Source organism: Oenanthe melanoleuca, chromosome 25 (assembly GCF_029582105.1).
Source record: "Oenanthe melanoleuca isolate GR-GAL-2019-014 chromosome 25, OMel1.0, whole genome shotgun sequence".
Taxonomy (NCBI): Eukaryota; Metazoa; Chordata; class Aves; order Passeriformes; family Muscicapidae; genus Oenanthe; species Oenanthe melanoleuca.
This window is the reverse complement of record NC_079358.1, coordinates 5,922,614-5,937,637: the sequence shown is the minus strand read 5'-3', so window position 1 is coordinate 5,937,637 and position 15,024 is coordinate 5,922,614. Positions and strand designations below refer to the sequence as shown.

At 59.4% G+C, this 15,024-nt stretch overlaps 2 protein-coding genes across 2 annotated transcripts in view; both read right to left on the bottom strand.

The window, feature by feature from the left end:
* Positions 1 to 129: 129 nt before the first annotated feature.
* On the bottom strand, positions 130 to 4,689 carry EIF3K (eukaryotic translation initiation factor 3 subunit K). Its single transcript, XM_056510347.1, is given in 9 exon segments — positions 130 to 256; positions 589 to 714; positions 1,358 to 1,435; positions 2,820 to 2,886; positions 3,003 to 3,077; positions 4,203 to 4,270; positions 4,273 to 4,322; positions 4,406 to 4,504; positions 4,594 to 4,689. Coding segments are annotated over 9 exon segments (654 nt in total). The 5' UTR covers positions 4,653 to 4,689; the 3' UTR covers positions 130 to 224.
* A 2,787-nt stretch (positions 4,690 to 7,476) lies between these two features.
* The window catches only part of LOC130263345 (ryanodine receptor 1-like), a 93,854-nt gene continuing 86,306 nt past the window's right edge, over positions 7,477 to 15,024 (bottom strand). Inside the window, exons 46-56 of the mRNA XM_056510851.1 lie at positions 13,454 to 13,584; positions 13,095 to 13,137; positions 12,862 to 12,992; positions 12,191 to 12,251; positions 11,952 to 12,098; positions 10,846 to 10,980; positions 10,616 to 10,772; positions 9,827 to 9,891; positions 9,626 to 9,726; positions 9,483 to 9,534; positions 7,477 to 7,752 (exon numbers count right to left, since the gene is read on the bottom strand). Of these exons, the coding sequence (XP_056366826.1) occupies positions 7,657 to 7,752; positions 9,483 to 9,534; positions 9,626 to 9,726; positions 9,827 to 9,891; positions 10,616 to 10,772; positions 10,846 to 10,980; positions 11,952 to 12,098; positions 12,191 to 12,251; positions 12,862 to 12,992; positions 13,095 to 13,137; positions 13,454 to 13,584 (1,119 nt within the window). The 3' untranslated portion in view covers positions 7,477 to 7,656. The remainder of the gene's footprint in view (positions 7,753 to 9,482; positions 9,535 to 9,625; positions 9,727 to 9,826; positions 9,892 to 10,615; positions 10,773 to 10,845; positions 10,981 to 11,951; positions 12,099 to 12,190; positions 12,252 to 12,861; positions 12,993 to 13,094; positions 13,138 to 13,453; positions 13,585 to 15,024) is intronic.

The following is a 15,024-nucleotide window of genomic DNA, read 5'->3' as shown; positions in this document are numbered from 1 at the left end:
CCCGCCCACCGCCCCCACGGAGCGCAGACCACGCCCACACATCTATGAAAGCCACGCCCACCAAAACCCCGCCCACCTCCCCTCAGACGCCCCCCTCCATTTTGAGGACCCCCAAGAACGAGCCCAGCGCAGCGTTGGAGCCTCTTTACTGGTTAAACTGGGGAGAGTCGGGGTTAGGGGGTTGGCGTTGGGGGGTCGGTGTTGAGGGCTCTGTTCTGAGGGGCTCAGAGAGAGGATGCCATGATGCTGGACACACCTGTGAGAAAAACAGGAGTTAGGGGTGTCCTGGTGTGGGGACCCCTCCTCTACTCACAAGCTCCCTCAGAAATCCCTGGGCCTCTCCTCTATCCCACCCCAGACCCTCAAAACCCATCCAAAACTCCTCAGGACACCCTCAAAACCCTCCTGTATTGCCTCAAACCCTCTCAAGATCTCCCAAACCTCCTCCAGGACCCCCAAAACCTCCATGAGACCTCCCTCTATCCTCCTAACACTCCCCAAACCTTCTCAGGACCCCCCCAACTCCTCCAAAACTCCCCTGAACTCCAGCCAGGATGCCCCAAACCCCAGCCAGGACCCCCAACCCACTGTCGAAGTCGATTTTCTCCACGATGTTCTTGGGTTTGATGTTCTCCTCCTGGTTGGAGATCAGGATCCGCCCTGGCTCTGGCTCTGTCCACCCGTATTTGCTCATCCACACCCGCAGCTGCGACTCTGGGGGGCACAGGGGGGGTCTGGGGGGGCTCAGACACCCCCCTCGGGACCCTCAAACCCTCCCCATGACCCCCCCAAACCCCCCCTGTATCCCATCAGGGTCCCCCAAAGCCTTGCACTTCCCCAGGACGCCTCAAACCCCATCATACAACCCCCAAAGCCCCTCCTGGACTCCCTAAAGCCCCTCCAGGACCCCCCAAACCCCCTCCAGGACCCCTCAAACCCCCTCCAGGACCCCCAAACCCCCTCCAGAACCCTCCCAATCTCCCTCCAGAACCCCAATTTCCACCTGGGACTCCCCAGACCTCATCCAGGAACCACCAAACCCCCTCCAGGATCCCCAAACCCCCTCCAGGACCCCTCAAACCCCCTCCAGGACCCCCAAACCCTCTCCAGGACCCCCCAAACCCTCTCCAGGACCCCCCAAATCCCCTCCAGGACCCTCCCAAGCTTACTCCAGGACTCCATTTTCCACCTGGGATTCCCCAAACCCCCTCCAGGACCCCCCAAACCCCCTCCAGGACCCCCAAAGCCCCTCCAGGACCCCCAAAGCCCCTCCAGGATCCCCCAAACCCCCTCCAGGATCCCCCAAACCCCCTCCAGGACCCCCCAAAGCCCCTCCAGGACCCCCAGGCCCCCTCACCTGAGAGGTCCCCCAGCATCTCAGCGAGCAGCCAGCGGTCGATGTGCTGGTACGTGATCCCCACCACGTGGCAAATGACTGAGGGGACCCCCACAGTGTCACTGACTCCCCAAAAAACTGCCCAGAACCCCAAATCACACCCAGAACCCCCTGGTACCTCCCCAGAATCCTACAAAACCTCACCAGGATGCCCCCAGAACCTCTCTGTACCCCCCAAACCCCTTCAGGGAGCCTCAAATCCCCTCTGAACCATCCCCAGGATCCTCCAGGAACTCCTAAAGAAAACCCAGGACCCCCAAAACCTCCCCAAACCCCTTCAAGATTCCCTCCAAGCCCCCCCAAACCCTTTCAGAAGCCTCAAAACCTTCTCAGGAGCCCCCCAAACCCTTTTAGGACCTCCCCAGGACCCCCCAAACCCTTTCAGAATGCCCCCAGGACCCCCCAAAACCTCCCCAGGACCCCCCAAACCCTTTCAGAACCCCCCCCAGGAGCCCCAAAACCTCCCCAGGACTCCCCAAACCCTTTCAGAACCCCCCCAGGACCCCCCAAAACCTCCCCAGGACCCCCCAAAACCCTTTCAGAACCCCCTCAGGACCCCCCAAAACCTCCCCAGGAGCCCCCAAACCCTTTCAGAACCCCCCCAGGACCCCCCCAAACCCTCTCAGGACCCCCCAAACCCTTTCAGAACCCCCTCAGGACCCCCCAAAACCTCCCCAGGACCCCCCAAACCCTTTCAGAATGCCCCCAGGATCCCCCCAAAACCTCCCCAGGACTCCCCAAACCCTTTCAGAATGCCCCCAGGACCCCCCAAAACCTCCCCAGGAGCCCCCAAACCCTTTCAGAACACCCCCAGGATCCCCCAAAACCTCCCCAGGACCCCCCAAACCCTTTCAGAACACCCCCAGGACCCCCCAAAACCTCCCCAGGACCCCCCAAACCCTTTCAGAACCCCCCCCAGGAGCCCCAAAACCTCCCCAGGACTCCCCAAACCCTTTCAGAACACCCCCAGGATCCCCCAAAACCTCCCCAGGACTCCCCAAACCCTTTCAGAACCCCCTCAGGACCCCCCAAAACCTCCCCAGGAGCCCCCAAACCCTTTCAGAACCCCCCCCAGGACCCCCCAAACCCTTTCAGGACCCCCCAAACCCTTTCAGAACCCCCTCAGGACCCCCCAAACCCTTTCAGGACCCCCCAAACCCTTTCAGAACCCCCTCAGGACCCCCCAAAACCTCCCCAGGACCCCCCAAACCCTTTCAGAACCCCCCCAGGACCCCCCAAACCCTTTCAGGACCCCCCAAACTCTTCCAGAACCCCCCCGGGCCCCCTTGAACCCTACCAGGAGCCCCCAAACCCTTTCAGGACCCCCCGAACTCCTCTTGGACCCCCCAGACCCTTTCAGAACCCCCCCCAGGACCCCCCAAAACCTTTCAGGACCCCCCCAGGACCCCCCAAATCCCCTCACATTTCCTGACAGAGTCCTCGAAGCCGGTGATCCCCTCCAGCAGCTCCATGTTCTCGTCCAGCGCTTGCTGCCAAAATTCCAGGGGGTGTCACCCCCACATTTAGGGCTCCCCCTTTGTCTCCAGCACCACCCCCAACAGGTTTTGGGGTCCCCTCCCTCTGGATTTTGGGGAGGGGGACTCACCCAGAAGGACTGGAAGTGGCAGGTCTCCAGCAGCTCCCCCAGGTACAGGATCTGCCGGATGGGCCGCTCCTCTTGCTGCGTTTTGGGGGGGTCAAGGGAAAATTTGGGGAAAAAAAGGGAGAGCGGGGGTGCCCCCCTCTGCTGAACCCCAAAAAAACCTCCCTCTCCCAGGTCCCCAGAATCCAGGTTTTGGGGGGATTTTTAGGGAAGAAACGCCAGAATTTGATCTCTGCCAGGTGGAACTGGCAGGAAAAGGAATTTTGGGGGGTCTTTATGGAATTTGGGGTTCCCTATGGAATGGGGCAGGTTCCCAGGGGTTTCACCCCCAAATCCAGCCCCCCCCAAATCCCTAAATTCGGGGGTTCCCACTGGAACTGGGGGGTTCCCCATAGAATCCTAGATTCCCCATGGATTTTGGGGGTTCCCCATGGAATCCCAGGATTCCCCATGGAACTGGGGGGGTTCCCCATGGATTTGAGGAGGGGTTCCCCATGGAATCCTGGGATTCCAGATGGATTTGGGGGGTTCCCCATGGAATCCTGGGATTCCCCATGGATTTGGGGGGTTCCCCATGGAATCCTGGGATTCCCCATGGATTTGGGGGGCTCCCTATGGAATCCCAGATTCCCCATGGATTTGAAAGGGGTTCCCCATAGATTTTGGGGGTTCCCCATGGAATTGAGGGGTACCCTATGGATTTTTGGGGCTTGCCCACAGATCTTGGGGGGTTTTCCATGGATTTGGGGGGGGTTCTCTATGGAATCCCAGGATTCTCCATGGATTTGGGGGGGTTCCCCATGGAATCCCGGGATTCCCCATGGAACTGGGGGAGGTTCCCCCTGGATTTGAGGGGGTTCCCCATAGAATCCAGGGATTCCCCATGGATTTGGGAGGGGTTCCCCATGGATTTTGTGGGAGTTCCCACTGGAACTGGGGGGGTTTTCCATGGATTTGGGGGGGCTCCCTATGGAATCCCAGGATTCCCCATGGATTTGATGGGGGTTCCCCATGGAATCCCGGGATTCCCCATGGATTTGATGGGGGTTCCCCATGGAATCCCGGGATTCCCCATGGAACTGGGGGGGGTTCCCCCTGGATTTGAGGGGGTTCCCCATAGAATCCAGGGATTCCCCATGGATTTGGGGTGCTCCCCACGGATTCTGGGGGCTCCCCCCGGCATTCCCCCCCCGCCAAGGATACGTGAGCCTGGTCGATCATGCACTTGCAGAGGGTGAAGTCGGTGTGGGGCAGGTTGGTGAGCGCCTTGGCAGGATCTGCGCCGTCACGCCCGTCTGGAAGAAGGCGGGGTTGAACTGGTACCTGCACAGGTGAGCCCAGGTGAGGGGGCTGGGGGGCTCAGGGACCCCCGAACCCCCTCCCTGTGTCCCCCCGCGAGCCCTCACAGCTTCAGCACGGCCAGGTTGGCCTCCAGGTCGTAGGCGTTCTCCTTGGCCTGCGTCTCCACGTAGCGCTCCAGGGTGGCCAGGTTCTCGGGGTTGTACCTGTGCAGGTGAGGGGGGTCTGTGGCACACCTGGGATCCCCCCAGAGCCCCCCAGTCCCCTCCCAGTGCCCTCCCAGTGCTCCCAGTACCGGTCGATGCCCCGCAGTAGTTTGCCCACGTTCGCTCGCATCTGCTCGAACAGCGCCATGTTTGCGGCTCTCCCGGAAATGACGTCAAGCAACGTCCGCTTCACGCCGGGGCGGGGTTGGAGCGTCCTGGCCACGCCCACAGAGCGACACAATATATGTTGGTCACGCCCTCCGCCCTGACCACGCCCCCTCCCAGTACCGGCTGCGCCCCGAACTGGGCGAACTGGGGCCGAGCAGCGATGCGGGGCGTGAATGGAGGGGCAATTCTGGGAGAGACTGCGACAAACTGGGATCATAGCAGATCGTACTGAAATTGTACTGGGATCATACTGGACTTGTGCAGAAAGGACAGTGAAACCGTACTGGGGTTGTACTGGAATTCAACTGGATCATACTGGGATTGTAGTTGGAGCAGCGTGAGGCTGAACTAGACCAAACTGGGGAGGTGTCCATAACGAGCCAAGGGATCCTGGGTGATTTTGAGGGGTCCCAGGTGGTTTTTGGGGAGCTCCTGGAGGGTCATCTTTTTCACCCTTTTCCCCTCACGTCTCCCGCTTTTTCCCTTTTCCCCCTTTTTTTCCCTTCATTTCCCCCCTTTTCCCTTCAGGTTTCCCATCCGTTTTCCCCCCTCACGTTTCCCACCCTTTTCCCCTCACATTTTCCTTCTCTTTCCCCCTCACGTTTTCCCGCCTTTTCCCCCTCACGTTTTCTGCCATTTCCCCCTCACATTCTCCTCTATTTTCCCCAATTTCCCTCTCTTTTCTCCTTAAATTTCCCTCTTTTCCCACTCACAATTTCCCTCCATTTTCTCCCCTCACGTTTCCCACCCTTTCCCCCTCACATTTCTTTTTTCCCCTCACATTTTCCTTCTTTCCCCCTCACGTTTTCCTTCTTTCCCCCTCACGTTTGCCCGCCTTTTTCCCCTCATGTTTTCTGTCATTTTCCCCTCACATTTTCCTCTTTTCCCCTCACGTTTCCCACCATTTCCCCCTCACATTCCCCTCTCTTTCTTCTCACATTTCTCCCTCTTTTCCCCTCACGTTTTCCAGCCCTTTTTCCCCCTCACATTTCTCTCTTTTCCCCTCATGTTTCCTGCCATTTTCTGCTCACTTTCCCCCCATTTTCCCCTCACATTTCCCTCTCCTTTCCCCTCATATTCCACCCCCTTTTCCCCTCACGTTTCCCACCATTTTCCCCTGACATTCCCCTCCCTTTGCCCCTCACGTTTTCCTCTTCTCACCTCACGTTTCCCACCATTTTCCCCTCACATTTTCCTCTTTTCCCCTCACGTTTTCCCGCCCTTTTTTCCCCTCACATTTCTCTCTTTTCCCCTCATGTTTCCTGCCATTTTCTGCTCTTTCCCATTTTTGCCTCACATTCCCTCTCTTTCCCCTCACGTTTCCCCCCATTTTCCCCTCACATTTCCCACCATTTTCCCCTCACCTTTCTCCCCCATTTCCCCCTCACATTTCCCCCATTTCCCCCTCACATTTCCCCCCATTTTCCTATCACATTTCCCACCATTTCCCCCTCACTTTTCTCCCCCCTTTCCCCCTCACATTTCTCCCCATTTTCCCCTCACATTCCCCTCTCTTTTCCCCTCACATTTTCCCCTCCCTTTCCCCTAACATTCCCTCCCTTTCCCCTTCACATTTCCCACCATTTTCCCCTCACCTTCCCTCTCTTTCCCCACACATTTCTCTCCCTTTTCCCCTCACATTTCTCTTTCCCCTCACATTTCTCCCCCTTTTCCCCTCACATTTCTCCCCCTTTTCCCCTCACCTTTCTCCCCCTTTTCCCCTCACCTTTCTCCCCCATTTTCCCCTCACCTTTCCCCCCATTTTCCCCTCACCTTTCTCCCCCTTTTCCCCTCACCTTTCTCCCCCATTTTCCCCTCACCTTTCTCCCATTTTCCTCTCATATTCTCCCCCTTTTCCCCCTCACCTTCCCTCTCTTTCCCCTCACATTTCTCCCCCTTTCCCCCTCACATTTCCCCCCATTTTCCCCTCACATTTCCCCCCATTTTCCCCTCACATTTCCCCCATTTTCCCCTCACATTTCCCCCCCTTTTCCCCACACATTTCTCCGCTTTTCCCCTCACATTTCTCCACCATTTCTCCCTCCCTTTTCCCCTCACATTTCTCACTATTTTCCCCTCATATTCCCCTCCCTTTCCCCTCACATTTCCCACCATTTTCCCCTCACGTTTCTCCCCCTTTTCCCCTCACATTCCCTCTCTTTTCCCCTCACATTTCCCTCTCTTTTCCCCTCACATTTCCCACCATTTTCCCCTCACATTTCCCCCATTTTCCCCTCACATTTCCCCCCCTTTTCCCCACACATTTCTCCGCTTTTCCCCTCACATTTCTCCACCATTTCTCCCTCCCTTTTCCCCTCACATTTCTCACATTTTCCCCTCATATTCCCTCCCTTTCCCCTCACATTTCTCCCCCTTTCCCCCTCACATTTCCCCCCATTTTCCCATTTCCCCCCATTTTCCCCTCACATTTCCCACCATTTTCCCCTCACATTTCCCACCATTTTCCCCTCACATTTCCCCCCCTTTTCCCCACACATTTCTCCGCTTTTCCCCTCACATTTCTCCACCATTTCTCCCTCCCTTTTCCCCTCACATTTCTCACATTTTCCCCTCACATTCCCTCCCTTTCCCCTCACATTTCCCACCATTTTCCCCTCACATTTCCCACCATTTTCCCCTCACATTTCCCCCCTTTTCCCCACACATTTCTCACACTTTTCCCCTCACATTTCTCACCATTTTCCCCTCACATTTCCCACCATTTTCCCCTCACATTTTCCCCATTTTCCCCTCAGTCCTCTGGCGTTTTGTGGCCCCACAGAGGGTCAGTGACGAGCCGGGGGTGCAGCGACACTTGGCAGCGTTTATTTGGGGAGGGGGGAAAGGTACTTTAACGAGGCTCTGGGGTCATTATCAGCAGCTTTGGGGGGTCAGTAACGAGCCAGTGACACTCAGCAGCGTTTATTGGGGAGGGGGCGGGAAATCAAAGGCACTTGAAGGGATTTTGGGGAATTTTCTGGGAATCATCCCAGCTGATCCTCGTATTGCTTGCGGAAGCAATCGCCGGCGGGAAAGAAATCCCAGCAGCGCTCCTGGTACATCTTCCACACGTAAGATTCCTGGGGGAGCAATTGGGGAGGGGGTCAGGCCATGGGGGACCCCCACCCACCACTGTGAAAGTCAGGGATCCGAAATCCCACCGGGACCCCTCATGGGACCCTCCCCATGGGCCCTCCCCACCCACCATTTCAAACTTCAATGCCCAAAATCCCCTAAAAACCCCTCATGGACCCTCCCCATGGGCCCTCCCCACCCACCATTTCAAACTTCAATGCCCAAAATCCCCTAAAAACCCCTCATGGACCCTCCCCATGGGCCCCATGCTCCCCCTAGAGACCCCCAGACCCCCTCCCCACCCACCATTTCAAACTTCAAACCCCCAAATCCCTTAAAAACCCCTCATGGACCCTCCCCATGGGCCTCATTCTGCCCCTAGAGACCCCCGGAGACCCCTCCCCAGTATCCCCCACCCACCATTTCAAACTTCAAACCCCCAAATCCCTTAAAAACGCCTCACAGGACCCTCCCCATGGGCCCCATTCTCCCCCTAGAGACCCCCAGACCCCCTCCCCACCCACCATTTCAAACTTCAATCCCCCAAATCCTCTAAAAACCCCTCATGGACCCTCCCCATGGGCCCCATTCTCCCCTTAAAGCCCCCCCAGACCTCAGAGACCCCGTCAAGACCCCTCCCCACCCACCCTTGCCAACTTCAAATCCCCAATTCCCATTGAGACCCCTCATGGACCCCTCCCCATGGGCCCCATTCTGTCCCTAAAGCCCTCCCAGACCCCCTCCCCACCCACCATTTCAAACTTCAATGTCCAAAATCCCATTAAAACCCCTCATGGACCCTCCCCATGGGCTCCATTCTCCCCCTAAAACCCCCCAGAGATCCCCTCAAGACCCCTTCCCACCCTTGCAAACTTCAAACCCCCAAATCCCCTAAAAACCCCTCATGGACCCTCCCCATGGGCCCCATTCTCCCCTTAAAGCCCCTCCAGACCTCAGAGACCCCGTCAAGACCCCTCCCCACCCACCCTTGCCAACTTCAAATCCCCAAATCCCCTAAAAACCCCTCATGGGACCCTCCCCATGGGCCCCATTCTCCCCCTAGAGACCCCCAGACCCCCTCCCCACCCACCATTTCAAACTTCAAACCCCCAAATCCCCTAAAAACCCCTCATGGACCCTCCCCATGGGCCCCATTCTCCCCCTAGAGACCCCCAGATTCCCTCCCCCACCCACCATTTCAAACTTCAATCCCCCAAATCCCCTAAAAACCCCTCATGGACCCTCCCCATGGGCCCCATTCTGCCCCTAGAGACCCCCAGACCCCCTCCCCACCCACCATTTCAAACTTCAATCCCCCAAATCCCTTAAAAACCCCTCATGGACCCTCCCCATGGGCCTCATTCTGCCCCTAGAGACCCCCAGAGACCCCTCCCCAGTATCCCCCACCCACCCTTGCAAACTTCAATCCCCCAAATCCCTTAAAAACCCCTCATGGACCCTCCCCATGGGCCCCATTCTCCCCCTAGAGCCCCCCCAGACCCCCTTCCCACCCACCATTTCAAACTTCAATCCCCCAAATCCCTTAAAAACCCCTCATGGACCCTCCCCATGGGCCCCATTCTCCCCCTAGAGACCCCCAGACCCCCTCCTCACCCACCATTTCAAACTTCAATGCCCAAAATCCCATTAAAACCCCTCACAGGACCCTCCCCATGTGCCCCATTCTCCCCCTAAAGCCCCCCCAGACCCCCTCCTCACACCCCATTTCTCCCACCTGCCCCGTGTGCTCCGTCTCGTCCTTGTTGATCAAATACATCAGGAAAAACCTGGGGGTGGGGGTGGAATTTGGGGGTGTCAGAGGTCAAGAGGGACCCCCAGACCCCTCCAGGACCCCCCTAAATTCCCCCCAGATCTCACATGTAGTTGGCCAGGTTGTGCTCCTCCAGCGTGTGGGTCTCGAAGCCGTGGGGCGTCGTGTCGAAATAATCGCTCCCGATGCCACAGATGAAACACTTTGTCTGGGGAGGGGGTCCAGGGGGGGTCAGAGAGGGGTCTCTGCACCCCCAAATCTGAATTTGGGGGAGTTCTCACCTTCCTGCCCCCCCACCCCGGACTCACCTCCATGTCCTCCTTCACCTGCTCCTGCTGGTCACGCAGCTCCCCAAAAGCGTCGATGATCAGACCTGGGGGGCACAAAATGGAGGGGTCAGGGGGGTGGGACCCCCCAGCTACCCCCAGACCTCCCCATAGACCCCCTCAGGCACCCCCAGAGCCCCTGTCAGGACCCCCAGACTGACTCCCAGTTCCCCCCTCTGGGGGGTGCCCACCCTGGATGATGGCCAGGAGGATGATGGTGACCCCAGACCCCCCAGTGCCCACCCTGGATGATGATGAGGATGATGGTGACCCCAGACCCCCCAGTGCCCACCCTGGATGAAGGCCAGGAGGATGATGGTGACCCCAGACCCCCCAGTGCCCACCCTGGATGATGATGAGGATGATGGTGACCCCAGACCCCCCAGTGCCCACCCTGGATGATGATGGTGACCCCAGACCCCCCAGTGCCCACCCTGGATGAAGGCCAGGAGGATGATGGTGACCCCAGACCCCCCAGTGCCCACCCTGGATGATGATGATGAGGATGATGATGACCCCAGACCCCCCAGTGCCCACCCTGGATGATGATGAATGACCCCAGACCCCCCAGTGCCCACCCTGGATGATGATGGTGACCCCAGACCCCCCAGTGCCCACCCTGGATGAGGATGATGAGGATGATGGTGACCCCAGACCCCCCAGTGCCCACCCTGGATGATGATGATGAGGATGATGGTGACCCCAGACCCCCCAGTGCCCACCCTGGATGATGATGAGGATGATGGTGACCCCAGACCCCCCAGTGCCCACCCTGGATGATGGCCAGGAGGATGACGATGACGAAGAAGAAGAAGGTGATGTCGAACACGACCCTGTAGAGCTCGTAGTCGTCCCCCGCCGGATCCTCGATCTCATCCCCGATTCCTCCCCCGGCCCGGACCCCCACGTACATGTGGAACAGGTAACACTGAGGGGGGCACAGAGAGGGGGGTCAGGACCCCCCAAAAACCCACCCCAGACCCCCCCAGAGCCTTCCTCACCGTCATCATGTCGTCACACTTCATGTCCGGCTCGTCCTCATCCTCGCTCTTGTTGTAGAACTTGCGGAAGAAGTTGAAGGCAACCACGGTGTAGAGGTAAACCACCACGGCCAGCAGCCCCACGGTCATCACCAGCTGGGCACAGGGGCAGGGGGTCAGGGCAGCCTCAGGACCCCCCAAAATCCCTCCTGGGGCGGTCAGGGCAGCCTCAGGACCCCCCAAAATCCCTCCTGGGGCGGTCAGGGCACTCTTGAGACCCCCCAAAATCCCTCCTGTGGTGGTCAGGGCAGCCTCAGGACACCCAAAATGCCTCCTGGGGCGGTCAGGGCAGCCTCAGGACCCCTAAAATCCCTCCTGAGGCTGTCAGGGGGGTCTCAGCACCCTCAGGACCCCCAAAATCCCTCCTGGGGGGGTCAGGGCACTCTCAGGACCCCCAAAATCCCTCCTGGGGCGGTCAGGGCAGCCTCAGGACCCCCAAAATCCCTCCTGGGGTGGTCAGGGCACCCTCAGGACCCCCCAGAATCCCTCCTGAGGCTGTCAGGGGGGTCTCAGCACCCTCAGGACCCCCAAAATCCCTCCTGGGGTGGTCAGGGCACTCTCAGGACCCCCCAAAATCCCTCCTGGGGGGGTCAGAGCACCCTCAGGACCCCCTAAAATCCCTCCTGGGGCAGTCAGGGCACTCTTGAGATCCCCCAAAATCCCTCCTGTGGTGGTCAGGGCACCCTCAGGACCCCCAAAATCCCTCCTGGGGTGGTCAGGGCAGCCTCAGGACCCCCCAAATCCCTCCTGAGGCATTGAGGACACCCTCAGGACCCCCTAAAATCCCTCCTGGGGCAGTCAGGGCATTCTTGAGACCCCCCAAAATCCCTCCTGGGGCAGTCAGAGCACCCTCAGGACCCCCCGAAGTCCCTCCTGGGGCTGTCAGGGCACCCTCAGGACCCCCTAAAATCCCTCCTAGGGCAGTCAGGACACTCTTGAGACCCCCCAAAATCCCTCCTGGGGCAGTCAGGGGGGTCTCAGGACCCCCCAAAATCCCTCCTGGGGCAGTCAGGGGGGTCTCAGCACCCTCAGCACCCCCCAAAATCCCTCCCCTGTGCCCCCCAGACCTGTTTCCCGTTGTGGGTGACCGAGGACAGGATGGTGCGCAGCGTCTTGACGCCCATGGCGATGTCCAGCAGGTGGGAGGCGAAGAAGAAATTGTTGTAGTGGCCCAGCAGGGACATGGCCATGTACCAGGTGAGGTAGAGGAAGGACTGAGGGGGGGACAGGTGAGGGGTCACCCCAAAATCAGGGGGGGGTCACACAGCCCCACACACACAGATCCCCCTGACCCCACCCCACTCACGTTGTCGGTGAAGATCACCCCGAATTTCCAGATCTGGTAGCGGATGTCGATGGATGTGATCCTGGCAGGGGGAATATGGGGGGGTCACTATTTGGGGATGGGGTCAGGACACCCCCAGGGCAGACCCCAGGACTCCCCTAGGACCCTAAATCCTGTCCCAGATCCCAACAGGACCCCAAAACCTCCATCAAATTCCCCCCCAAGTGAGCAGGGAGTTGTCAGGTGGGGTCTGTGCTCACCCTAGGACCCCAAATCCCCCCTCAGGACCCCAAATCCTCCCCAAAATCCTCCCCAAATCCTACCAGGTGAGCAGGTAGTTGTCAAAGGGGGCTCTGTAGGACCCCAAATCACCTCTCAGGACCCCAAACCCCCCCTCAGGACCCCAAATCCCCCCCAAATCCTCCCCAAACCCCACCAGGTGAGCAGGGAGTTGTCAGGGGGTGTCAGTAGGACCCCTAATCCCCCCTCAGGACCCCAAATCCCCCCCAGATCCCCCCAGTTCCCACCAGGTGAGCAGGGAGCTGCCGGGGGGTGTCTGTAGGACCCCAAATCCCTCCCAAATCCCCCCCAAACTCCCCCAGTTCCCACCAGGTGAGCAGGGAGCTGTCGGGGGGTGTCTGTAGGACCCCAAATCCCTCCCAAATCCCCCCCAAACCCCCCCCAGTTCCCACCAGGTGAGCAGGGAGCTGTCGGGGGGGGCTCTGCGCTCCCCCTGCGCCCCCATTTCCAGGCTGGCCAGGTCCATCCCCAGCAGCTCCGCGATCCTTTCCCGCCCGTAAATGTCCCCGTACTTCTCCAGCACCTGGGGGGACCCCAAAAGTGAGAGGGGGGACCCCAAAATTGAGAGGGGGGACCCCAAAATCTCTGTAGGGCATCTCAGTCCCAATCCAGGACCCCTCCTCACCTTCCTCTTGATGAACTTGTCCCAGTAATTGCTGGGGAAGGATCTGGGGGAGAAAAGAGGGGGTCAGTGGTGACAGCAGCCCCTTCCCCAGTATCTCCCAGTATCCTCCCAGTGCCTCCCAGTGCCTCCCCAGTGCCTTCCAGTTTCCCCCAGTGCCTCTCTAGTGCCTCCCAGTTCCTCCCTAGTTCCCCCAGTTTATCCCCAGTGCCCTCAGAACCCCCTAAACCCCCCTCCCAGTTCCTCCCAGTCCCCTCCCCAGTGCCTCCCAGTGCCCCTGGAACCCCCTAAACCCCCCTCCCAGTGCTCCCAGTCCCTCCCAGTCATTCCCAGTCCCCTCCCCAGTGCTCCCAGTGCCATACTGGGCGTTGAGCACCAGCCGGTCCCACTGTCCCTTGACGTCGTCGTCCGGCGGCTGCTCGGTGATGTAGAGCCCCGAGAACTCGAGGCGCCGGGCAACCTCCTTCTCCCGCTTGAAAATCACCAGGGGGATCTGGGACAGGGGGATACTGGGGGGTCACTGGGGGGGCACTGGGGACACTGGGGTCAGGGGGACACAGAACTCGAGGCGCCGGGCAACCTCCTTCTCCCGCTTGAAAATCACCAGGGGGATCTGGGACAGGGGGATACTGGGGGTACTGGGGACACTGGGAGTGTCACAGGGACCCTGGGGGTCACAGGGGTCAAGGGGACACCGGGGTCACAGGGGTCAGGGACACAGAACTCGAGGCGCCGGGCCACCTCCTTCTCCCGCTTGAAAATCACCAGGGGGATCTGGGGTGGGGACAGAGGTGATACTGGGGATACTGGAGATACTGGGGGGACACTGGGGATACCGGGAGACACTGGGGGACACTGGGGTCACTGGGAGTCACAGGGGTCAGGGATACAGAACTCGAGGCGCCGGGCAACCTCCTTCTCCCGCTTGAAAATCACCAGGGGGATCTGGGACAGGGGGATACTGGGGATACTGGGGGTACTGGGGATACTGGGGTCACTGGGGATACTGGGGGTACTGGGGATACTGGGGGGTTACTGGGGGGGCACTGGGGACACTGGGGTCAGGGACACAGAACTCGAGGCGCCGGGCCACCTCCTTCTCCCGCTTGAAAATCACCAGGGGAATCTGGGACAGGGGGATACTGGGGATACTGGGGACACTGGGGACACTGGGAGTGTCACAGGGACCCTGGGGGTCACAGGGGTCAAGGGGACACTGGGGTCACTGGGGTCAGGGACACAGAACTCGAGGCGCCGGGCCACCTCCTTCTCCCGCTTGAAAATCACCAGGGGGATCTGGGACAGGGGGATACTGGGGGTACTGGGGACACTGGGAGTGTCACTGGGGATACTGGGGGTACTGGGGATACTGGGGTCAGGGACACAGAACTCGAGGTGCCGGGCCACCTCCTTCTCCTGCTTGAAAATCACCAGGGGGATCTGGGACAGGGACAGAGGTGATACTGGGGGTACTGGGGACACTGGGGATACTGGGAGACACTGGGGGTCACTGGAGTTTGGGGGGGACATAGGGGTTTGAGGACACACAGGGGTCAGGGGGATACCCAGTGGTCAGGCGCTCCTGGGGGTCATAGGGGGGGTCCCACAGGGATTTGGGGGGGTCACAGAGTGGTCAGGGGTCACACACAGAGGTTTGGGGGTCACACACAGGGATTTGGGGTCACACACAGGGTTTGGGGTCACACACAGGGATTTGGGGGTCACACACAGGTATTTGGGGGTGTCACACAGGTATTTGGGGGTGTCACAGAGGGGTTTGGGGGGGTCACACAGGGATTTGGGGGTGTCACACAGGTATTTGGGGGTGTCACACAGGGATTTGGGGGGGTCACAGAGGGTTTTGGGGCCCCACCTTGAGGCAGTTGTAGCCGATGATGCACAGGTCAGGGGGGTCACACACAGGAATTTGGGG